The 26608-nt window shown below is 42.6% G+C and overlaps 1 protein-coding gene across 1 annotated transcript; it reads right to left on the reverse strand.

The window, feature by feature from the left end:
• Positions 1-2264: 2264 nt before the first annotated feature.
• On the reverse strand, positions 2265-5130 carry LOC129854859 (proproteinase E-like). The gene is made up of 8 exons (XM_055921982.1): positions 5088-5130; positions 4803-4891; positions 4606-4703; positions 4306-4434; positions 3946-4082; positions 2811-2953; positions 2501-2653; positions 2265-2360 (listed from the first exon to the last, which is right to left on the reverse strand). Exons 1-8 carry the CDS (start codon positions 5128-5130, stop codon positions 2343-2345), a joined length of 810 nt encoding a protein of 269 aa, XP_055777957.1. The 3' UTR covers positions 2265-2342.
• Positions 5131-26608: the final 21478 nt, after the last annotated feature.

Raw genomic sequence — 26608 nt, forward strand, 5'->3', positions numbered from 1 at the left:
CCCGTTGTGTGTAGACCTATATCCCAACCAGCTGTCACATGACACCTGAGGGCATGCTTCAATTTTCCGTCCAATGATAAAATGTTTTTCATGTGGATGTGGGCATACTGTACTGTATACTGTTGTAGTTATGTATGTAGCCTATACTGTGGAGTTTATCTCCAGGACAGTAATGCTAAAGGGTAGTTAGGTTACCACAGAAAAAACAATATAGGCTAGCTACTAGGAATATAAATTTCTGTAATAGGCCATTGTCATCCCAAATATAATCCTGCATGGAGCTATAGGATCAGGCCATGTAGCATAATAGTGCTTGGAGCACTGCAGGTTGCACAGAGGCAAAGGTTTAATTAAAGTGACATCACCACACCGCGGTTAACGCTTGGTCCTGATCACAGGGTTCTGCCTGAGTAGAAAACTGCTGACTGGAAAACAGAAGGCCTTTTGACGGTAATCGTTTCACACATTTCACATAGGCCTGCACAGCAACGTTTAAAAAAATGTAATATAATGGCAGAGAAAAAATTTTACGGGAAGGGGTGGGGCCGTATATTTTCCACATCATCCCATGTTTGATCCAACCAGTGGCGAGTCGTAGCAATTTAAAGTCAAGGTTAGCCATCACCACCAATTTATCCACTTCCCCCCGCCACTGGCCCCCTCCCATACTCCCCGACTTCGCTCTTTTCCCGCCCGCTCTATGGCAGGGTGCCGACGCTGCCACTTCTCCGGCCTCGGCGGTGATTTATCAGCAATGCTCCCTCGAAGGCGCTCTATATGGACGGCCACTTGTTTATCTCAGATCACGCAGAAAATGAGGAATGAAGCCGTGACCCCGGAAGGGTGGCCAGTCAGTCACCACTTCCACTTTTTTATTTAACCTTTATTTAACTAGGCAAGTAGTTAAGAACAAATTCTTATTTACAATGACGGCCTACCCTGACCAAACCCTAACACAGATGACGCTGGGACAATTGTGTGCCTCCCTATGGGACACCCAATCACGGCCAGTTGTGATACAGCCTGGACTAGAACCAGGGTCTGTAGTGACACCTGTAGCACTGAGATGCAGTGCCTTAGACCGCTGCGCCACTCTGGAGCCCCCTCGGGTCACTTCTTCTCCAGGAATGCAAAAAACACAATTAAAACTCACTCAGACAAAAGTAACGCTGACAGGTACAGTTTCTTGATACATTAAAAGTGTGATTGCAAATGTTCATGTTGTGTGAATATGTGCTACTCTCCAGTAAACCTACTGATGAACAGTGCCATAATTAAGCCTGCATATGAGGACACCGAGGGCCGGACCTCAGTAATTGTGGGGTCTCAACTTACTGTTGAGGGTTAGAAGAGTAGAAAACATAAGGTGCAATTTGGAAACTTGGTTGTGCATCAGCAATTAGCCCATGTCAGTAAAACAATAATTTGATGGGTAAATAGTTAGTCTAGCCAGCTATCTAAACTTGTAGTAGCCAAATCATGGCCGAATTACCAACAGGGCATGTGCCCAGGGGCCCTGACCTCCAGGGGTCCCTCATTTGATTTTGTTAGTCACTCTCACTCAGATATCATATTAACATGGCAAAATGTGTAGAATTGCAGGACATCTGTATTTTAAACTGCAAATCTCTCCCCACCCCATGGCAAATGTGTAGAATTGCAGGACATTCCCTGTAAAAAAATTCTGCAAACTAATTTGTTTACTTTTTGATAATAAAATACATTTTCTGCTAACAGATCCCTCTGTACGCATTAAATTATAGTTTTTAATCCTGGTGCCGAGTTAATGTGAGTCCATGTGTAGCCGCTAATTGTATAGCTAAAAGGTTGAGTTTGTAGATGGACTGAGGTGAATGAAGCTACAGTAACCAATGTGATAATGCATTTTTTTTAGAGTTGTATAGAAGTGCAGTAAATGGGCTTCAACTTCCTTAACATTTATTAGATGGACCTCAATAAAACTCAGACCCTGGTTACAGCCCTGCTGATGAAGGATTTCGTGATAGGCTACACTCAAATATTGAGGAAGAAAACGCGCAATTTAGACTACTATATCTAAAAGCCTAAGGTAGCAAAATATTAACTAACCCCAGCATGTGACCACAAGGTCATCATTATTTTCACATGACCTATTTCCCCCCTCCAAAATATTCCTCACCACAGATATAGCCACCGAAGTCTGCTATTCCTCTCCAACCAGGCTCAGACTCCCGCCCCACTTTATAAAGAACACAGAAGGGGTACAGAATCTGAACAATGGGCATATGATTTATTGGGCAAAATGTATTCACGGCGTTATTACAAGATGGTCATCGGCCAGCCTCCGAGATACAGTAGGATCCTTAATAGTAAAGCATTGTCTGAGGAGGAGACAAAAAAAACATGTTTTGTGTGTTACAAATCATGTGTAACTTTGTTGTGCGTTACACAGATCTGAGAACAGTGGGTGAGCATGTTATAGGTCAGAGGTGAGAGGGATCTGTATTGTTACATGACTTACATTGCTGAGCCAGTCAGTAAAGGCTGAGATGCGGGTGAAGACAGTTGGTTTCTTCACCTCGTTGCAGACACGAGAGGACACAAAGCTGGTCACGCCCTGGACGTACCACTTACCATCGGCACCCTTACAGTTCAGAGGACCTCCAGAGTCTCCCTGCAGACAGAGATAAGGGCATGGGGGGGGGGGATAAGGCGAGAGACAGAAAGTGTTTTACAAACGTTGGTTATTATGTCATACAGGTTATGGTGAAAGTAATATTACTATATTATCATAAGAATATGATCTCAAGATGTTTTGTTGCCTCACTCACGTTGCATCCTGACACTTCACCCCCTCCAGCACAGATCATGGTGTCCTTCACCACCATTCCCCACCAGTCACTCTGCCTACACACACTGTTCCCCACCACGGGCAGCAGGGCCTGCTGCAGCTTATCAGGCATAGGACCATGGGCTAGAACAGGACAGGGAGGGTACAGTTAGACACTATACACTGGAACATAAACACAGGCCACAGATGTAGGATCTTAACTTGATCACTCTTTTGTTGCTGAGAATTTTCCTGCACAGCAGAAAATCCAAATTTGTAGTGTATTCGAGGTTTAAAAACGCTTCTAAAGTTTGTAAATTCCACTTTAAAACGTCAGCCTTGATTTTCTCTAATGAAAAATGTATCAACCCCTACAAAAAAATGTCCAATCATTATAATTCACATAATAATTCACATTTCCTGTTGCTGCAGGATTATTTTCCTGCTGTAGCAACCTGGCCCAAATTATGATCCTACGTATATCTGTATACAGTACATTATGTCTATGTATCATATTCACTAACAGGCTTATATTGTATATGTCCACACCCCATATATCTTAAAGGGATAGTGTGAGATTTTGGCAACTAAACGCTTTTTCTACTTACTCAGTCAGACGAATTCATGGATATCTCTGTGTGCAGTTTGAAGGAAGTTGTAGGTAGTTTCGTGAGCCATTGCTAACTAGCGTCATGCTGTATGATGAGATATAAAAACGGTATCCATAAATTCATCTGAATCTGGGTAAGTAGAAAAGGGGCTTGATCGCAAAGTTCTTGCACTATCCTTTTAAAACTGTTGTGTGGCTTAACATAAAAAGGCAAATATAGCCTTAAATTAAACTTCACATGCCACAAGCCCACAGTATCCACACAGCCAAACATATAAAAAAGACATTTACCAGACCCTTTTATCCAAAGCAACTTACACTAGTGCATTCATATATTTTTCATATGGGTGATCCCAGCAGCAATCAAACCCACGATCCTGGAGTTGCGAGCACAGTGCTCTACCACACAGGACTCTCTCTCTCTCTCGCTCTCGCTCTCGCTCTCTCTCTCGCTCTCGCTCTCGCTCTCGCTCTCGCTCGCTCATCATATGTAACACAGAGAAGAATGGTGTATGTGATATCTTACTGTAGAGGTTTCCCCAGCCAGAGATGAAGCATGCGTCTCCATCAGCAGGGATCTCTCCTGCCTCAGGAAGGCAAGCCAGACCAACGTTCTCATTCAGGATGGGAGCCTTGTCCAGTTTCAGCAGGGCAAGATCATTTCTGTGAGAAAACAAAACAAGTTGTTGTAGACATCCACATTCATGCTAGTTCGCATATTATGGTTACAGTTGCGATATCCTATGTTGTTCTTGAAGACATAATGTTGCTATTGGTGTTTGTGGTAATAGTGGCATTCGTTTTAGTCGTGGTAGTGATGGTAATAGTAATAGCTAGCTGTTGCTGTGTCGTCAGCATGGTTTTGGTCTATCAGATGGATCCTCACCCAGCGGCGACCATGTTGATGTCCCAGTCGGGATGAACCAGGATACGCAGCACGTCTCTGATCTGCTCACTTCCCTCCTGTACACTCTGGTCATGCTCTCCCATCACCACACGGTACACATCTCCAGGCCTGCATGGGGAGGACACGCCAAACATCACAGAGAAACATTAAGTTCTCTTTAATGACATCTATACTTTCCCAATATTCTGCTTCACATTCGTGACCTCAATTACCTCTTTTTACTCACATTCTCTAGTAATACCTCACTCTTCCATTCTCTGGGCCCATACTGGCACTCACCATACGCAGTGTCCAGCAGTCAGGACCCAGCGAGAGCCAATCAGAGTGCCCCCACAGGTGTGATGCCAGCGGCTGCCATGCTTCACCTGCATTGAAATCTAAGGATACAGATGCACAGACAGTAAAACAGTTCAAGACAAACATGATGAATGTATGGTTCAATGGACATATACAGGGAAGTAATTCACTGTTTTCACCTGCCATGGCCAGCTATGGGCGCGGGCATCCTCTCCATTCACAATCCTGTTGGTGTTGGGTTCAAAGGTGGGAGTACCACAACCATATGCTGAGAAACATGCAGTCCACGGTTAGCAGCATGATATACTTGCACACAGATGTGTTTGTGACAAATGTTTTTGTAACTTTTATCCTACAGTGAAACAAACGTAAATGGACATAAATTGCCATGTCAGAAGTGATGATGATATGGTTGTGTTAGCATTATGCTGTCCTTAGTGCTCAGAGGCAAGTGTGTTACTCACCGTAGGCTGCCAGCAGCAGCAGGAATACCAGTCTCTCCAGCATGGTGGCAGTCTGTCAGTAATGTGGAGCTCTGACCCACACCAGTGAGCTCTTATAGTCCTGTCTGTTTGTCACTGCCAGGCTCAGCTCCAGACACTGTGACCAGCCCGGGCTGTCTGTGGAGCACTTATCGTGTCATGTTGCCAATATTAGCTGGGAAGAACCTCCTGTTCCCCAGATGCTCACCTAGCACTAACCTGTACTGTACTGTATTGGAGTTACAAACGGAAAATGCTGACAGGGCAAAGGAGAATGGAAAAAGGGATTTAGGGGGACAGATCATAGCAGAGAGAGGTTAATGTGAGGGGGACAAACTCTTGTCAAAAGGTTTACACAGTTTACCAGAGGTTGGACACTGTAACCGGCATATACTGTAGATACCGAGTACTTTACTGTAATTGACCAAGTACAATACAAGAGAAACAATCGTGTAACAACCTTATCGTTCTTTAATAAAAAAAGTGGAATATGTCTAAGTCGGGGCCGCGCTCCCAGTGAATCTGGAGCCACCGCTTTACACCTCTCCCAGACAGTATATTTTCCTCCTTAAGGGAATTAGCAGTGTTCTCTAGAGGGGACAGCACACATCCATACATTTCCCCTTTAAAAGAAGCACAGCGAATCCATATTGGCCTGAACAGCTAAAAGGTTCTGTTTGTTTTCTCGCTGCGTTATAATAATTCTCCAAGGCAGATATTTTGTACACTGATTTATGGAGCAGACATATGATATAAGAAAGGTGTATTTTCTAATGTACATGTTCTGTTAATGTTAGGCACATCAGGCAGGTATAGACAATAGGGAAACATTTTACAGACTCATGATTGATGATAGCTCCCTTCTGCCTCTCTCTCTCTCTCTCTCTCTCTCTCTCTCTCTCTCTCTCTCTCTCTCTCTCTCTCTCTCTCTCTCTCTCTCTCTCTCTCTCTCTCTCTCTCTCTCTCTCTCTCTCTCTCTCTCTCTCTCTCTCTCTCTCTCTCTCTCTCTCTCTCTCTCTGTCTGTGTGTGACATGCTACCTGTCTATTCTCCATATATTAGACTGTACATTTGCGCAAGAGTTCCATCTGACTTTCATCAGAAAGTAGCAATTCCTCTCCAGTGCTGAAATGACTTGTCTATCCATAAACCTTCAGATTTTTTTCCTCTGTTAGGGCGACCTTCAGAAATACTTCGTAAATCAAAGCGTCCTAGGAGAGAAACAGTTAGCCGGCTAGCCACAGTAGCTTGTCTGATTGATGTCCACTCGTAATTTAAGACAGAAATAAATGATCTGCCTTCAACCTTCACAGTGTAAGGCCAACTGACCAAGTATATCTGATAAGTTTTTCCAGATATGACAGGAATATGCAGTTAGGAGCTCAGAGACTGCAGGGGAAATCATTTCAAATGGACAGCTTTGATCCATAAATCAGATAAACTGGTGAATGTCCTGTTTCCTGTTATTTACATGAGGGATATCAGTCATTGTTGTAAGGCTAGAACATGGTATAGGGAATAAACCAGCTACTCATTAATTAATGCGTAAAACAACAGACGTTTGCCCCAGAGATGAAAGGGGTGATACATCAAATTCTTGTTTAAGAAGGATTGGGAATTATATTTGGCAACAGGGACAAATTCAACCATGGTTATTTGTTTAAGATACATTTTACAGGATTTGGGCCCATATCTTCTAATCATGACTCATAGGCATGAATTCATGTTTATAACTGAATCCTTGGTATCTTTGATGTTCTGTTTCAGGTATGCTGTAATGTACACAGAATATATTTTAACATGATGGATGACTCAATTAAATAAAGTGGTGAATTTAACTTTTTCCATTTAACATCTTCTCCTCCTTACATCAATCCATCACCGTCCATCTTCAGGAATGCCCTAGCTTACTGCAGATATTTCAGATATAAACACAATCAGCCCCATTTCCCATGAAGTGTTTCATCCTGTCTTTTTTATAGAAACAAATGGATTAATTTGTAGCTTTGCCACCATCCCCTCCATTTGTCTGTGTCTATATCGGTGTATGTCTCTGATGAGCACCACCAGGCTAAGAGTCTGTGTGGATGGAAAAGCAGAGTAAGATGGCAGCACCATCATGACGGCTCCAGTCAGAGTGTGTTATGTCTAGTTGAGGCTCTGTGAATCACACCTGTCAGGCTTGCCAACAGTTTCCAATCACATTTTTTTAACATTTAATTTCCCCCTCTTCTCGCTCTATTTCTCTTCCCCTCTCCTCCTCTCTCCCCCTCTCCTGTTCCTGGTTATTGAGAGCTCAGAGTTTTGTAAAGTCTGAGTTGATCCCTCAGGTTTGTTTCTGTGCAACCTGAGCCCACTCCAGTCCCTGCTCCTCTTCTCTTAGCCCAATACACTACACTTGCCAAACATGGAACTCATTATTTATAATTACTACCACCAATGATGGTTTGAGTTTAACAATGAGTAGATCTGAAATACACTCTTAGAAAAAAGGTGATATCTTGAACCTAAAAGGGTTATTTCCAGGTAGAACCCTTTTGGGTTCCATGAAGTGCCCTTTCTACAGGGGGTGCTACATGGAACCCAAAATGGTTCTACCTGGAACCAAAAAGGGTTCTCCTATGGGGACAGCCAAAGAACAATTTTGGAACCCTTTTTTCTAAGAGTGTACTTCAGGAAATCCCAACTTAATTGTGCTTGACTGACCCTACAAATGAACAATTTAAAGTGTTTTAAATAAGGGAATGATCAAGTGTGCTAATGCCACGCATTGGAACTGTGCTGTAGGGGGATTATAATAACGGCTGTCTTTTTGGCAATCTGCCTAGTTTGTCACAGTGAGTAAAATAATATCACATTTTCTTATCCTATTGAGTATAAACCGTAACCCAATGAGCCATCATTTCAGGAACACCTGGAGAGCTATCCACACTAGAGCTAAAACAAACACAGGTTAATTGCCTTATCTTGCCTCAATGCCTTTTTTCCCCTAAAATGTATTTTGTTATCTTATGTCTTGTTCTGATTGCAGCTCTGTGGTGAGGTCATTGGGAGGCAGGCAGAAAAGACTACAAAGAAAGTGGGGAAATGTTGTCTGTCATGGGCTTTCAAGCCAAGTAAACAAGAAAAAGAGAATCATGCCCTCGAAATCATGCCCATCATGCCCTCGTCTGATAATTGGCCCAGATACATGAAGGAAAGGAAACACAGACCCAAATAAACACACCCTCCCTCTGTGCCCACAAGCGGGAGCTTCACCTCTACAGTTCAGCTTTCTCTACACCTCTCTCAATTCAATTACATTTAAATTCAAAGTGCTCTCTCTCTCTTTTATTTTGTTCCCCCCTGTGTCTGACAACACAACCACTCCACCCTGCACCTTTCCCAGTTAATATCCCCCACTGGGCCGGTCTGAAATGGGGGTTTTCACTCATAACTGGCTCTATTTGGGCACCTTGAGGCTCCTGTGGCGACACTTTTCAGCTTGATTAATTGCCCTCTCCCTCTCCCCCCTCTCTCCTCCTCCCCTCTTTCCTCTCTCCCCTATCTTCTGTGGAGCCTTAACTAAAACCTTGTTGGACAAATTAAAAAATGGTTTAGTCTGGGTCTCTGGCTTGCAAAATGAACCTATAAATACAAAGTGCTTTGGTCATTTAAGACAGAGGCCCTGTGATTATCTCTGCTCTTTTAACTCGCAAATCAAACCTGGGTTTAGCCCCCGGCCCTGAGATGTCAGAGGGTGTTTCAGCTCTACCTACCGGGAGAGAGAGAGTGGAAGGAAGAAATCCCCTCGTATACAAACCAATCAGACACAATCTAACTAAGATGACAGAGTCCTTTGTATAAAGACCAAGCAGTTGCAAGTTAGTGACAAACACATCAGTATTTGGTTAGATTCTGCTAAAAGTTGAGAGAGAAGTGTACTTAACAGCGCAGGTTAGTGTTTTTTTGTCATGAATCTTGTTCTGGAGGCAGATCTGCAGAGTGGTCATAAGAAATCTGCCTTCAGAAAAAAGCTTCTCCCAAGTGGGTGTGACACCTACTCCCGTTGCCTGCTGCACTGCTGCTTGGATTCCACCTGGCGATTTTGTTCACTTCCTGCCCTGGCTTGTCTCCCCCTGTCTGGTATAGGTACCACCGCCACACTCCCCCCTTTCTCCCGAGCTTTCGCTTGCCTCCAGCACACACACACTGTTGAGGCGAGTGAATCTGAACTTGCAATGGCTAGCCCAAAGTCGTTATATTTTTGTCTTGTGCTTTATGTTATTTGCCTCATGACTCCTGCATGCTTTGTTGACTATAAACTTTCTTGTTTACCTAACTGTGGGACAGACTATGTTAGTTCCCACACTCGGGACTCTGACTCTCTATTGGTTACACAGACTTTTGGCCTCCCATCCTATTCTAACCACCTATCGCCGGCTTTGTATTCATGTTACCTGATGAAATTGCTGTACAACATGATCTTGTTGCCATCTAATGCACATTTAAATGTCATACATTATCACTGCAAAGCTCTCCCTGTCCTCTGCCGTGCCCTTATTATATTACTGCTGGTGATATCTGGAAACGCGCATATACACCCTGGCCCATCTACTGTTGCTAGCCCCAATTCTGACTTGTGCTCTGATATCTGCTTCACTGATTTCTGCTCTCGTAAGATCCTGGGTTTTCTGCACGTTAATACTGGAAGCTTATTACCTAAAATGGATCAATTGAAAGTGTGGGTTCACAGCTGTAATCCAGATGTTTTGGTCATTACTGAGACGTGGTTAAGGAAGAGGTCTTCCAAAGGCGGAGGAGGGGCAATCTTTACCAAGGATCACCTTCAGTGCTCGGCTGTCTCCACCAAGTCTGTCCCCAAGCAATTAGATTTTCTGGTTTTAAGCATTACACCTTCAAATACCTCTTTGTTGAGTGTTGCTGGCGTGTATAAAATGGTAAAAATAAAGAAAAACCCTTGAATGAGTAGGTGTGTCCAAACTTTGGACTGGTATTGAATATATGTACATAATGGTGTGCATAGATTGGTCCTAGCAGATCTGTGATTCAGGGTCTCAGTCTTTGAAATCAACTTAATAAGTTCTAAACGGTAGTAACTTTCTGATGGCTAATGATCCTCCTATTGACTGGCAGGTCCCATTAAAGAGCTGCATGCTTAACAATAACCTAGCAGAGATTAAATATAGGGGATAGAAATACTGCTGAGCTTTTCTTTGAAATGAATACTATAATATAGAGATGAGAGAGATAGAGACTGAGAGAGGGAGATAGAGAGAGAGACAGAAAGACAGAGAGAGAGAGAGACAGTAAGACAGACAGAGGGAGATAGAGGGAAAAGCGAGAGAGGGAGGTAGAGGGGAGAGAGTGAGAGAGAGAGAGAGAGAGAGAGAGAGAGAGAGAGAGAGAGAGAGAGAGAGAGAGATAGAGTTTGTTGTATAGACGCCAAGTCTGCAGAAATTATAGGGGAAACCAGGCTGAGGAAATTAAGAGACATGAGATACATGATACATGTGCTCTAAGGATATTTTGCTGCATTTAACTGTGTTTCTCCCAACAAGAATTTCACACGCAGGGAAGAAATATGTGACATGTTGAAGTTGATGGTGGGGATGTTGAGCATCGATCTTTTTCTAGGTGACAGTGTATCAGTGTGTGGCCTTGATGGTCCTACAGTGTGACACCAAACCAGAGCAGTAGAGGTGCTGTGTGATCCACGATTGATATGATTCACAGACAGTGTGGTCTGGTGGCTGATGACCAGCTGGTAATATATGACTCTTCTCACATGTTTACCACGACAGACCCATGTAGAAGCTGCATATTGTATAGGTGATGGACAGTCTCAGAGCGGAAAAGTTGCCTGCTTCATCCCTCCATCGGTCTCTCCATCCATCCTTCCCTTTACTCTGAAACTCCAGTTCTCTCCATCCTATGGAGGACAGAAGTCCTTGAATGGGACAGTGGATATAACAATGAAGCAGCCCAAAAGCCTGCCTCTCCTTCTTCTCTGTTTTTCTCCTTACCTTTATCATGCGCTCTTTTGCACTATATCTCTGTCTCTGTTTGACTGTATGCACATTGGTCAAGAGGAAGAGAAGGACTTAGACATGCTTATTTAACCTCTGTGAATTCGGTTTTATTTAGCCAAATTCCAGTGTGTCAAGTGTCTTGAAACCTCACCGCGCAGCACAGCTCAGCTCCGCCTGTGTTTCTTGTCATAATCCCCTCTGTACTTCTAGCCAAAGCTAACTGTAAATATTTGGGGAATACTGTAAAAGCAGCATGGACGTCTGAAACATGTTTCCAGAATTACTCCTCAAACAAAATGGCTGATTATCGTCTTTTCCTAAATGACAGCTGCCTTAACAATATTAATACTCCAGCTGTGACTTTGTTGCTCCATCTGTGTATGTGCGTGAGTACATGCCTGTGTGTATGCAGGACAATAGTGTATTTGTGGAAAGATTCTCCCAGTATGTACATTACCAGTACGTGCTTTTGTGTTGTAGTATATAAAAAGAGCCCGATTTCAATTTCTCAGTCTCTTATGCAGCAGTTAACCTAACATAGCAGGCGTAAAAGAAACGCCTGAAATGATATCCCTTACATACTGGTCTTGACGAGAATAAAAAAACCTGTCGGGGGAGGATCTCTTCTGCACTGTTCAACCAATCCAGTAAATATGGAGTTAAGATGCAATGTCTTCTTGTTCATGTCCAAAAGCGGAAGTTCTCTTTTCATTTCCGCTGAAAACCGTAACATCCGGTTTGTCAGGGACTCGGCAGAGGCTATGCAGCGGTTAGCGTGCCATGTGAACATGTGTGTTTTTTATTTGTATTTATTTAAAAAAAAAAAAAAATTGTATATCTGAAACATACAATATACTTGCAGTGAAGCCGCTCAACAACTGCATCATACCAGTCATCCAACAGACTCCCATTCAGAGCGACACACAGAAGCATCCAGGGTCAATGCCCTGCTCAAGGGCACGTTGATAGATCTCCCACTAGGTCAAAAAACGTGAACCTGAATGCTCCAAGATCCCCCCCCACAGTTCCCCAATAGCTGTCCATCAACCATTCGAGACCCCTCCCACAGCCCCCCCCCCCAAGAATAAAAATAAAAATACAATTAATTCCATTCCCCATCCCCAAGAACCCCCCAATGCACCAACAACTAAGAGAATGAACTAAAGAGAAAAAAGGAGAAGACAGAAGAAAACAGCAAACAACAATGCAAATAAAATACATTTAAAAAAATAAACAAAAACAAAATAAAATAAAAACAAAGGACATCAAGGACAACTAAAATCATAACATCAAAGCCAACTGTACATGTTTGTGTGCATGTCTGGCACTATTACATGTATGTGTGTGTTCTTGAATGTGTTTATTTGAAAGAGAGTGTGTGTATATGCGTGTGTACAAACACCTGCACGGCATCAGCCTCAGGCAAGCCGACATTAGCTGTAAAAACACTGTCCCCCAGTATCATTCAAATGTACTTTTATTATGTTTTATTTAGACTTTTTTTGACTTTTATCTTTGACCATCATTCTCTCTCCCGCACAGCAACTCCCCTCCCACTTGTCTCTAACGTGTGTGTTTGTGTGTTAGTGAACTGAACAGATGCGTTTGAGTTCTGGAGAGAGCGAGCGAGAGAGAGGCTCTTTTTTAGCAGGATATTTGTGCTTCTCCAGTGCATGTGTTAGGTTCATAATGGGGCCATTGAACTGCTCCGGCTCACCTCACACTCTCCCAGTGACACCTACAACACCCCAGCAAATTGGCAGGCCGCGCCGCTTTAATATGCTGTGCTGTGAAGAGTCCGTAAATCAACCACAACTGAGCTAATAGCACAGCATTAAGACCAGGAAGGGAGAAGCCATCCAGGTCAGGCTGAGGAACACTGCTGTACTGCTCCAAGGGTGATTCATTTAAATGCTTTAGCACAGTGTCACCACAACGCTTAAAGGAAAACGCCACACAAAAAGAGTCTTTTGGTATTAGTTTCATTAGTCCATTGTTGATATAGTCCCAAAATGTTTTGCATGTCAGCAATCAAGTTTTCAAGATATACAGTATAACTTTCAAAATATAGAAATACAGCCAATATGATGCATTTTGCATCATATGATGCTGCGTTTGGCATCATATATCCTACCAGCTGTATTTCTGTACTTTTTAAAGTTATATATCTTGAAAACTTGATTGCTGGTATGCAAGCATTTTCTGACTATATCAACAATGGACTAATGAAACCAAAATACTTTTTTTGGATGTAATTTTCCTTTAAGCGGCAACACTAATTAGCAGTACGTGTACTCAAAGGACGTGCACTCAAAGCACGTGTACTCAAAGGACGTGTACTCAAAGGACGTGTTCTCAAAGCACGTGTACTCAAAGGACGTGTTCTCAAAGGACGTGTTCTCAAAGGATGTGTACTCAAAGGACGTGTTCTCAAAGGACGTGTTCTCAAAGCACGTGTACTCAAAGGACGTGTACTCAAAGGACGTGTTCTCAAAGCACGTGTACTCAAAGGACGTGTTCTCAAAGGACGTGTTCTCAAAGGACGTGTTCTCAAAGGACGTGTTCTCAAAGGACGTGTACTCAAAGGACGTGTACTCAAAGCACGTGTACTCAAAGGACGTGTTCTCAAAGGACGTGTTCTCAAAGGACGTGTACTCAAAGGACGTGTACTCAAAGGACGTGTTCTCAAAGGACGTGTTCTCAAAGGACGTGTACTCAAAGGACGTGTTCTCAAAGGACGTGTTCTCAAAGGACGTGTACTCAAAGGACGTGTTCTCAAAGGACGTGTTCTCAAAGGACGTGTTCTCAAAGGACGTGTTCTCAAAGGACGTGTTCTCAAAGGACGTGTACTCAAAGGACGTGTTCTCAAAGGACGTGTTCTCAAAGCATGCGAGGACCAGCTTGCAAGTGTCTTCACTGACATTTTCAACCTGTCCCGGCAATACCAATATGTTTCAAACGAACCACCATAGACCCTGTGCCCAAGTACACTAAGGTAACCTGCCTAAATGACTACCGCCCTGTAGCACTCACGTCGGTAGCCATGAAGTGCTTTGAAAGGCTGTTCATGGCTCACATCAACATCATCATGCCAGAAACCCTAGACCCACTACAATTCACATACGGCCTCAACAGATCCACGGATGACGCAATCTCAATCACACTCCACACTGCCCTTTCCCACCTGGACAAAAGGAACACCTATGTGAGAATGATGTTCATTGACTACAGATCAGCGTTCAACACCATAGTGCCTGCAAAGCTCATCACTAAGCTAAGGACCCTGGGACTAAACACCTCCCTTTGCAACTAGATCCTGCACTTCCTGGTAGTAAGGGTAGGCAACAACCACAGGTAGTAAGGTAGGCAACAACACATCTTCCACGCTGATCCTCAACACAGGGGCCCCTCAGGGGTGTGTTGTTATTCCCCTCCTGTTCTGCCTGTATACCCATGACTACGTGGCCAAGCACGACTCCAACACCATCATTAAGTTTGCTGATGACACAACAGTGGTAGGCCTGATCACCGACAACGATAAAACAGCCTATAGGGAGGAGGTCAGAGACCTGGAAGTGTGGTGCCAGGACAACAACCTCTCCCTCAATGTGAGCAAGACAAAGGAGCAGATCGTGGACTATAGGAAATGGAGGGCCGAACAGGTCCCGTTTAACATCGACAGGACTGAAGTGGAGAGGGTTGAGAGATTCCTTGGTGTCCATATCACCAACAAACTATCATGGTCCAAACACACCAAGACAGTTGTGAAGAGAGCACGACAACACCTTTTCCCTCCCAGGAGACTGAAAAGATTTGGCATGGGTCTCCAGATCCTCAAAAAACTACACAGCTGCACCATCGAGATTATCCTGACCGGTTGCATCACCACCTGGTATGGCAACTGCTCGGCATCTGACCGTAAGGTAATACAGAGTGTAGTGCATAAAGCCCAGTACATCACTGGGACCAAGCTTCCTGACATCCAGGACCTACAGTTTCAGTCAAATGTTTGGACACACCTACTCATTCCAGGGTTTTTCCATATTTTTACTATTTTCTACATTGCAGAATAATAGTGTAGACATCAAAACTATGAAATAACACATATGGAATCATGTAGTAACCAAAAAAGTGTTAAACAAATCAAAATATTTTTATATTTGAGATTCTTCAAAGTAGCCACCTTTTGCCTTGATGACAGTTTTGCACAATCTTTCAACCAGCTTCATCTGGAATGCTTTTCCAACAGTCTTGAAGTAGTTCCCACATATGCTGATTACTTGTTGGTTGCTTTTCCTTCACTCACTTATCCTTCACTCTTAACTCTATTTCTCGAACTGCATTGTTGGTTAAGAGCTTGTAAGTAAGCATTTCACGATAAGGTCTACACGTGTTGCATTCGGCGAATGTGACAAATACAATTTCATTTGATTTCATTTGATTTAAGTACAGAGAGAGCAGACCATCCTGGTGATGAGATCCTTTAGGAGGGAGAAATCCCTAATTTCCATCACTGTGGAATGACAGGGGGGAAACGTGTGTTAAATGTGAAATGAAAACAGTTTGTTAACCGCAATGTAGAAGTCTGAAACTCTAGCTGAAGTTGCAGTCAGTCACATGGCCATCACATCCAACGTGTTAATGAAAGCAGCACGTACTCAGCTCAACCTGAAACCTGAACCTTAAACAAACACATACAAATCACGACTCCGATGTGTCCAACATCGTTTTCACAGAGCCCACTCTCACAGCATACACAGGAAAAAGTCGTTCTCCTGTCTCAGCAGGTAAATACACCTGCATACTTATAGTTTTATGTAAATGTTATATAAACGTTGTCACAAATATGTTGACATTAAATTGAAGCACGCTGAGTGCTGTTCCCTCCTGAAGTTTAGACGAATACATAAAGAGCCTACTGTGCACACACACACACGCACACGCACACGCACACGCACACGCACACGCACGCACGCACACACACACACACACACACACACACACACACACACACACACACACACACACACACACACACACACACACACACACACACACACACACACACACACACTAGGTTCAAATCCCAACACACACACACAGTACAATGAAAATTAAGCATGATACAAAGCACACATACATACATACATATTACATACATAAACTCAGCAAAAAAAGAAACGTCCTCTCACTGTCAACTGCGTTTATTTTCAGCAAACTTAACATGTGTACATATTTGTATGAGCATAACAAGATTCATCAACTGAGACATAAACTGAACAAGTTCCACAGACATGTGACTAACAGAAATGGAATAATGAGTCCCTGAACTAAGGGGGGGTCAAAATCAAAAGTAACAGTCAGTATCTGTTGTGGCCACCAGCTGCAATAATTACTGCAGTATATCCCCTCTTCATGGAATGCACCAGATTTGCCAGTTCTTGCTGTGAGATGTTACCCCACTCTTCCACCAAGGCACCGGCAAGTTCCCGGACAATTCTGGGGGGAATGGCTCTAGCCCTCCGACCCAACAGGTCCCAGATGTGCTCAATGGTATTGAGATCCGGGCTCTTCGCTGGCCATGGCAGGATGGTCAGGATGAGCCTGTAGGAAGGGTACCACATGAGGGAGGAGGATGTCTTCCCTGTAACGCACAGCATTGAGATTGCCTGCAATGACAACAAGCTCAGTCCAATAATGCTGTGACACACCGCCCCAGACCATGACGGACCCTCCACCTCCAAATCAATCCCGCTCCAGAGTACAGGCCACGGTGTAACGCTCATTCCTTCGACGATAAACGTGAATCCGACTATCACCGAGGTTGAGACAAAACCGCGACTCGTCAGTGAAGAGCACTTTTTGCCAGTCCTGTCTGGTCCAGCGACGGTGGGTTTGTGCCAATAGGCGACATTGTTGCCAGTGATGTCTGGTGAGGACCTGCCTTACAACAGGCCTACAAACCCTTAGTCCAGCCTCTCTCAGCCTATTGTGGACAGTCTGAGCACTGATGGAGGGATTGCGTGTTCCTGGTGTAACTCGGGCAGTTGTTGTTGCCATCCTGTACCTGTCCCACAGGTGTGATGTTCGGATGTACCTATCCTGTGCAGGTGTTGTTATATGTGGTCTGCCACTGCGAGGACGATCAGCTGTCCGTCCTGTCTCCTTGTAGCACTGTCTTAGTCGTCTCACAGTACGGACATTGCAATTTATTGCCCTGGCCACATCTGCAGTCCTCATGCCTCCTTGCAGGATGCACAAGGCACATTCACACAGATGAGCAGGGACCCTGGGCATCTTTCTTTTGGTGTTTTCAGAGTCAGTAGAAAGGTCTCTTTAGTGTCCTAAGTTTTCATAACTATGACCTTAATTGCCTACTGTCTTTAAGCTGTTAGTGTCTTAACAACCGTTCCACATGCGCATGTTCATTAATTGTTTATGGTTCATTGAACAAGCATGGGAAACAGTGTTTAAACCCTTTACAATGTGTGAAGGTCTGTGTAGTTATTTGGATTTTTACGAATTATCTTTGAAAGACAGTGTCCAGAAAAAGGGATGTTTCTTTTTTTACTGAGATACATACAGGTCCATATACTGTATTTGTATGGGCATATACAGTACATACATCTATTGGAATACACTGGCTCTTAGTTCCTATATCACTATTGCCTCTCCCCTACTACTCCACAAACGTCTGGATCTCTCCTGATGCCGTCTCATGTTTCCTAGGTGGATTTATTTATATTCTTTAGGAGCATTCGGATCTGTGCATCAGCGGTCAGGAGTGTGGAGCATGCCGATTGTCTAAACACAGTAGAAGGTGTGTGTTAGGAACCATGTGCTAGTGATTTTATCCCTTTCCTATGTGTGCTGCACCGGGATGACAGGTTCAGATGTTTGGACTGCCTGGTGCCGGCACCGCTCATGTCGGACAGGGACTCAGAGACGTGATTGGTTGTGATGCGTGTTGATGAAAAGACGTCATGCTGGTCGCTGATTGGCTGCTGTCCTCCTAACCTTCCCTCAGATAGAGGGAAGGTTATCTAGAGGACAGCCCCATGGGCCCCCATCCAGAGGAGTAAGCACAGCCTGGTGGAGTTTATATATTTTATAATAATCGGAAAATACAATGTGCGTTGATACACATACCTTATCATTCTGAGAGATGATGCAATATCAAGACTTAAATTTGAGCGTCTCGTTCTAGTTGAACTTAACGGACTCCCATAGTTGAGGTAATGGTCAACCTATGAGATGTGGTTGTCAGACTTGCGACTGGTCAGAGCAGGTGCAGATTCCCAGTAGTGAGGACCCCTGGTTCAGGGTGTGTCTGGATGTGTCTGGCCCCTTTCTTCCAGACGGGGATGAAGGTTTCACACAGGACCGTCTGTCCACGGCCATCACTCTGCTAATCTCTATGAAACCAACCTCTCCGGCCAGACAGACATTCCACTGGGGTTTCGTCATAGTGGTGGCGTGAGGGAGTAGGGTCAGGCAGTTCCTTAATATCTTCTAATCCCTGTGGATGTTCCTAACGGTGTTTGATTAGGGAATGTTACAGTGCAGTTGTGTATTGTAATATGGGAATGATATGACTGAGGTGAATCAACGTTCTCCTGGCGACACGCAGATGTTCCGCGTTGGGTTATGAGCCGCATCAATCACCGCTCAATGAGCCGAGGAGAAAAGGTGTGAACAGCACGCTCTCCGCTAGCACGGCTTACGTAGCACTATAACTATTCATCCTCTTACCCTACTGCACACCGCCAACCTTACACTGAAAACAACAACACCTCCACCCTCCATGCACCACACACCATCAGCCTCATACCCTCGGCACCGTTACACGCCACAAACCATCATCCTCGCATAACACAAACCTGCCATAGTACAGTATACTAACCATCCGTACACTTCATGCATCATCAGCAGCCTACACCTCAACACAAGCCTGTGCTAGAAATCAGTATTAGGTTACTGTAAGGTGTCACCCTGCTTCATGTTCCCTATGTAGTTCCAGAAGGTGCCACTGCCTCAAAAAGCATTAGGGTTGTTCCATTAGTTCCACATGTCACTGCATCACAAACTGCTTTGGTGAGAAGATAATTAGACCCAAAAAGTAATTGAAAAGTCACAGTATTGACATGAATGCCTTGTAACTTGTGATTTTGTACTTGTACTTCAACTGTACTTTGATTTATGTTCCCAAAGTTTGCGTGGCCGAAGTTTTAACAATTGCCTGGTCTTTGTCGTGGCAGTAGATTTGTCCTTTTAACTCAGCACCTGAGGAATAATGGATTTGCACATGTAATAATATGATGTTCATTTAAACCTTGTGTTATTTACTCCATGTTCCGACATTACTACACACCATCCAAATCATAGTAACATAAGGTGTATCTTATACTGTTTGTAGGCAGAACATAGCTAATGGCCTGAACGTTTCCAATTACAGTTTAGACTGAGGTCCAAACAGTAAACTGGTGAGATTTTATTTCTCTTTATGGGTCTCTGACTGGTCCACAGTGTCTGAATGAGTGGCCATAAAACCATCTCTCAATAAGAGAAGCCCCAGAGGTTCAGTCTCATTAAATCTCCTTCAGAAAGAAGACACTTTGAGATGGTATATGCTTAAAACCTACTTGCTGGTGCTACAAGCACTGAGGCCTGATTTGTCGGCCGGGACATTTCGGTGATGAATCATTTAGAGATTATTTATGAGACCAGAGCTCAAACAGAGTTTCAGTATTTCTGTTTTATGGCACCTGCAACCGGAGAAGGCCCAGTGTGCAGCCGCCTGCCCTGACCTCCCTGGAGCTAGTGACTACTGTAGATGTATCCTTCTGGGTTGGGTTTGTAGACCAACAGTACTCTGGCACCAGTGTTGTGAGCTTATGAGGATGAGAATAACTCTCTTGAACATGTGTTGAACCTAATTGGGTTCGATGTGAACAGCTCTCTATTGTTATCAAGGTCCAAAGCATTGTTTAGAGTTATATAGTATTACATGAAGGTGAGAAAGCAGAGGTAACTGTTTCTAGGACCAGTGAAATGTTTCTGTAACCACCTGCAGATGGCAGTAGTAGGTAACTCACCAGGAGTACATACAGCGGTAATGTGTAGGCCCAAATTGAACCATATTCCCTTTATAGGGCATTCATTTTGATCAGGGCCCATAAGGTTCTGACAAAAGTAGTGCACTATATACAGGTGTAGGATCTTAATTTGAGCCAGTTTGCTACAGCAGGAAAATAATCCTGCAGGAACTGGAAATGTGAATTATTTTGTGGATTATAAATAATGGACATTTTTTTTAGGGGTCGATAGATATTCTCTTAGGGCAAATCAAGTCTGACATTTTAAAGGAAATGACATAATTTCGATGCCTTTTTCAACCTTTAGTACACTACAAGTTTGCATTTCAGGCAGCAGGGTAGCCTAGTGGTTAGAGTGTTGGACTAGTAACTGAAAGGTTGCAAGATCGATATTCCCGAGCTGACAAAGTAAAAATCTGTCCTTCTGCCCCTGAACAAGGCAGTTAACCCACTGTTCCTAGGCTGTCATTGAAAATAAGAATTTGTTCTAAACTGACTTGCCTAGTTAAATAATTGTATTTATTTATTTTTTAATTTAAAAAAAATTCTCAGCAATAAAAGAGTAAGAGAAATCCTACACCTGAATCGAATAGGGTGCCATTTGGGACTCAGCGCAAGGATGGAGGTCTGCTTCCAAAGGAGAAAGTGTAACATATCATAGAGATAAGCATGGTAAAATGGCAGACATCGTCTTCAGACAATAGTAACTGCAGGACACTTGAGGCACAATATTCCTGAACTGTCTGAAGGACATTACATTGTGGAGATGAATTTCTCTTTCAATAACTGCAGTACACTAGAAAGAATCAATGGGAAACCTAGCCCAGTGAAACTGTAAACCACACAATATGTGTCTGTGGCTGTGACAGGGGAACAAGCCTTACTCAAACACTAGACAAGTGAGGAAAGGAGGATAAGAGAAAAAAATGGCGTAACTGATCCATACTCACCGAATGTGTTCTAGTTAAGCTACAAACACACCATCACTTGTGGTGTCTGTTTAATTAATCAAATCCACAGGGAAAGGTTTTCTTAAGCTTGTTTGTGAGATGTGTAACTTTGTAATTTTACTATTCTGTCATAAAAGAGCACCTGTTCAACTTAATAAAAAACTGTTTTCCCCTCTCAAGAGGTTTAATAAAAAACTGTTTTCCCCTCTCAAGAGGTTAAATAAAAAACTGTTTTCCCCTCTCAAGAGGTTAAATAAAAAACTGTTTTCCCCTCTCAAGAGGTTTAATAAAAAACTGTTTTCCCCTCTCAAGAGGTTAAATAAAAAACTGTTTTCCCCTCTCAAGAGGTTAAATAAAAAACAGTTTTCCCCTCTCAAGAGGTTTAATAAAAAACTGTTTTCCTCTCTCAAGAGGTTTAATAAAAAACTGTTTTCCCCTCTCAAGAGGTTAAATAAAAAACTGTTTTCCCCTCTCAAGAGGTTAAATAAAAAACAGTTTTCCCCTCTCAAGAGGTTTAATAAAAAACTGTTTTCCCCTCTCAAGAGGTTTAATAAAAAACTGTTTTCCCCTCTCAAGAGGTTTAATAAAAAAATGACCATAGTAAGTGTCTGTTAAGTGCCAAAAAAAGAACCAGGGTTGACAATTTCATCTTAAATCAGCCTTACATCTCCTTGTGACAGGGGGAAAGGAAGCTTGTTGTGTGTAACATGGGGGGCCAATTAAATGCAAGCTTCACAAAAATTGGTTTTATTGTTCAAACTTTTAAGACTTTCTATCTATTTTTTTTTAACTAGGCAAGTCAGTTAAGGACAAATTCTATTTTACAATGGCGGCCTACCCCGGCCAAACCCTAACACTGGGCCAATTGTGCGCCACCCTATGGTACTCCCGTTCACGGCTGGTTGATACAGCCTGGAATTGAACCAGGGTCTGTAATGATGCCTTTAGCACTGAGATGCAGTGCCTTAGACCGCTGCGCCACTCGGGAGCCCGAAGTATATGAACTGGTATGCTTGACCCACTCAGTTTTCCACCACAAAACACCAGAAAATGTCCAAAAAGAGTAGAACCAGCTCACCTGCTTTTATACTATGATTTGACTATTAGATGTGCAATGTTTCTTTCGATTATAAAAAATTCAAAAAAAGTATAATATATTAAAACGAGAGTTAAGACCTTCAAATGAGGGACAGTTTTTTTTTTTTTACCATAAAATGAATCACTAATCACATTAATTAAATAATAATCTTCAGAAATGACTTTGTCAAAGCAACAAAATAACTAGAGCTTTAAACATGGTTAAAAGCCGAAAAGAGTGGAAAATACAAAAGGTATGAGGAATGGTGTTCCACGAAGTGCCGTAATTTTAAACGCCTGTTATATTCAATGAAGTTTATTTCAATATAGACCACATGGATAATTCAATAAATCCTACTTTTAATATGAGTAAAGACTTGCTAAAGTGTCAAAATTCAATGCACCCTCTGTGACTTCCTGAAAGATTTTCAACCACTTGAATGTCCTCCAAATGTCTCCAGGTTTCACCATCATTTTAAGGTTAGGAGTCATGTTTGTTCAATCTTCTTCAAACGCTCAGAAAATCCAACTGATACTTTCCCCAAATAAGATAAAAGGGCTAAGTGTTATGGACTGAGTGGGGGGGAATCTGGTAAAAGTTTAACGCTGATAAAGTTCACTGATTATACCTGCTGCATGCCAACAGATGTTGATATAGGGATTTATCAAATACATCTCTAGCTCTTCTGATGGGAAACCAGTCTGTAAAATGTTTTTACAATATGCACATACAGAAATATGGTCGTACCAGTTGAATTACTTTCAGATTTCATTGACAGTAAGTTCAGAGTAGCCTCCATTTGCTATGACATCACTAAGCAGATCAGTAAATGTCCATCCAAGTGAACACACTCAACTCAAGGTATTGTACCAAACTACCCATTCTGATGACATGATAAATATGGAGTGCAAAATAGGATACAGTATACGGTTTCAGTCTAGTCTGTTGGAACAGAAAGGGTATACTCCCCCTCATCCCCAGTGTGTGTGCCTGTGCATGTGTGTACCCGCGTGTGTGTAACCCATAGCTAAATGACACAGAGGATTGTTTCCAGGAGGTCGTAACGAAACACAGATAGTTTCATCGCAGCGTAAATCTAATAAAGCGAGACAAACAACGTCTCACGAACCTAATCAAACCTGATGACAAGTGACAGGCGAGCATTAGCTGCATTTCACAAAATGTTACTCCTGAGCAGGGCTAAAAGTCACATTTGAAAGGCCCGGGAGTCCTTCATGGAAGCGATTATCCTGTGTGGCCGTTGCACTGCAGGACCCTGACAGAGACACAAGGTCAGAGGTCAACCAGACCATTAGCAGCTTCATTACAGGGCTTCACTTCACATTTCCATGCCACGGACAGAACAGCACTGTTACCGTGGTAGCAGAAACAGGTACAGCCATATAGGAGGCTCTATAGTGATGCAATAGAAGCATCACTGTAGCTTTATAGAACTGCAATGTCTGCATGTGTGTGCGTGTGTGTGAGTGTGTGCTTGCGCATGTGTGTGTATACGGGTGTGTTTTTGTGTGCGTTTGCATGTGTTCCTACAGAGCCTTAGCTGCTAAGAAGTCTTTCTCACTGCTAAACATACTCCTGACGGAAAGTGTTCATAATCTAATAAAAGTGATCATAATCTACATAAAGTAATCATAATCTAATAAAAGTGATCATAATCTTTTTTAAATTATCGTAATCTAATAAAAGTAGATCATAATCTACTAAAAGTGATTATAGTCTACTAAAAATGATTATAGTCTAATAAAAGTAGATCATAATCTAATAAAAGTGATCATAATCTACTAAAAGTAGATCATAATCTACTAAAAGTGAATATAGTCTACTAAAAGTGTTTATAGTCTACTAAAAGTGATTAGTCTACTAAAAGTAGATCATAATCTACTAAAAGTGAATATAGTCTACTAAAAGTGTTTATAGTCTACTAAAAGTGATTAGTCTACTAAAAGTAGATCATAATCTACTAAAAGTAGATCATAATCTACTAAACGTAGATCATAATCTACAAAAAGTCATCATAATCTACTAAAAGTAATCATAATCCAATACAAGTGATAAGTGATCATAATCTTCTAAAAGTGATCATAATATACAAAAAGTAATCATACTCTTGAAAAAGTTATCATAATCTACTGAAAGTGATCATAATCTATTAAATATTATCATAATCTAATAAAAGTAGATCATAATCTAATAAAAGTGATCATAATCTACTAAAAGTAGATCATAATCTACTAATTGTGATTATAGTCTACCAAAAGTGATAATAATCTACGAAAAATTATTATAATCTACTAAATGTGATCATAATCTACGAAAAGTAATCATAATCTAGTAAAAGTAGATCATAATCTATTAAAAGTGATCATACTCTACTAAAAGTGATCATAATCTATTCTGAGATTTTTGCTCTTTATCCCTTTAGAGAAAGGTCTTTGATTATTTGAGTACCCAAGTTGATTAATATTCATGGCCCGGTGGGGGAAGGGAGGGATTGTTGCAGTTCAGCCGTCCATTATTGTTAGGGTATTATCACCACAGTTTCGATCAACAGCTTTACACGCTAACACACACACAATGCACATACAATGGACACACACATGCACATACACATGCCGCACCCTGGTAGATGGTGGGGGGTGGCTTGTGACTCTAATAGCCCTTCCTTTGGGGGCTATTTTAATCGTTGGGTTATCGTCTCCATGGCCAGTGTGTCACAGTCAATAAAGGCACATTAGAGAAGACAGGAGGTGAGAGGTGAGGGGGCCAACACAGGGGGTTAGGACCTCAGTGTGGAGACAATGTAAACCACCCGGCACACCCTTTCTAGAGAGGCAGTCTTCTTCTATCTGGGCTCTGTGGAAGACTGGCTGTCACTGTGGGCCATTGTGTGTCAGGGGAATGACTCATTCTCTTACTCAACCAACAACTTAAAAGGATCCCAGGGAATCAACAGACTGGGGAAAAATCACTTGGGTCTGCTCAAGTGTGTGTGTGTATGTGTGTGTGTGTGCGTGCACATTGTGGCAAAGTAGGCCCTATGTGCAGTAGATTAAGATGTGGCAATTGAATAATGAAATTGCTCATACCCTTAATTCCAATAACCCTATGCAAACACTAGGTAAGTCTTCATCAGATATCATTTACCTCTGCATGTAATTTCTCTAATGCTTATAGTAAAAAAACAAGAGCTGAGTTAGTAAAGCAGAAAACAAGCCAAGCAGAGATTTGATTTGGCTCAAATTTTAGAGTGCATGATTACACATGTTTATTTGATAGAACTTGTTTAAAACATGCTGTCAATTATAGCCATAACATCCCCACTAACCCAGGGTCTTTCAGGGTTGCGATCAAGCCTTGATAACCCTGTTCTGGTCTGTGATTGGTCCCCTCCTCTCCACTCCTGACAGTCAGCCCTAGTGTCTGTAATGTAGACCACCAGGAGAGACCTGATGTCCTCACAGTGACCCCCTCCACCCCGCTGCAATGCCATCCAGTCACCCACCACATGGACTGTCCGTCTGTCTGCCCATCCCGTCAAGCCCGCTACATATCTAACAATAATAATCTAATGCTCATCTAGCTATCTTATAAAAGGTCATGTTCATTTTAACCCAAAACACTGATCCCTGTACTAGGCTGTGCTGAGATGCTCCTCCCTCTGTGTGTGAATACTGGTCCTTGATGAACACACGTGACTCAGATGTGGGCTTTGACCTGATCCTCTCTTTATATAAATCATGTTGGTTTTATGGGCCCCTGGCTGAGCACGGCATACCCATTTGCCAAGACAGACCAATCTGTCTTGGGGTTAAACCTGGATATTGTCTTTCCCCAGATCTACAAATTATTTACAAAAAAATGCACGTTTCCCACCCAAAAGTTCATTCCTCTTATGTTTACTTTCTAAATACGGTGTTCCTATTACGGTGGTACAGTATATCATGATTCCTGTTCTAAGCTTATCAACACGTCTGACTGGGCCTGACCGTGCAGCAAGAGAATCACCAAGTGTAGCCAGCACAGGAGGTTGGTGTTACCTTAATTGGGGAGGATGGGCTCGTTGTAATGGCTGGAGTGGAATAGATGGAATGGTATCAAATACATCAAACATGGTTTCCATGTGTTTGATTCCATTTGCTCCGTTCCAGCCATTATTATGAGCTATCCTCCCCTCAGCAGCCTCCACTGGTAGCCAGTATATCACCAGCTTGGGTGCAGCTGACGCGATTAACCTTGGGCCTCACTGTGAAGATAGTCTCACCAGACTGGGCCTCACAGTGCAGCTATTGAGTTGGCCAATTAGTGCCAAGAGTGAATACGGGGAGCCA

Source organism: Salvelinus fontinalis, chromosome 5 (genome assembly GCF_029448725.1).
Source record: "Salvelinus fontinalis isolate EN_2023a chromosome 5, ASM2944872v1, whole genome shotgun sequence".
NCBI classification, from domain to species: domain Eukaryota; kingdom Metazoa; phylum Chordata; class Actinopteri; order Salmoniformes; family Salmonidae; genus Salvelinus; species Salvelinus fontinalis.

What these genes read in the sequence shown, in the direction of transcription:
- LOC129854859 (XM_055921982.1), bottom strand. Translation starts at nt 5,130, where the DNA reads ATGCTGGAGAGACTGGTATTCCTGCTGCTGCTGGCAGCCTACG. An exon ending in CCCATAGCTGGCCATGGCAG is followed by an intron (nt 4,704 to 4,802) that starts GTGAAAACAGTG and finishes CTGTATCCTTAG; the next exon opens with ATTTCAATGCAGGTGAAGCA. An exon ending in ACTGCTGGACACTGCGTATG is followed by an intron (nt 4,435 to 4,605) that starts GTGAGTGCCAGT and finishes CTCCCCATGCAG; the next exon opens with GCCTGGAGATGTGTACCGTG.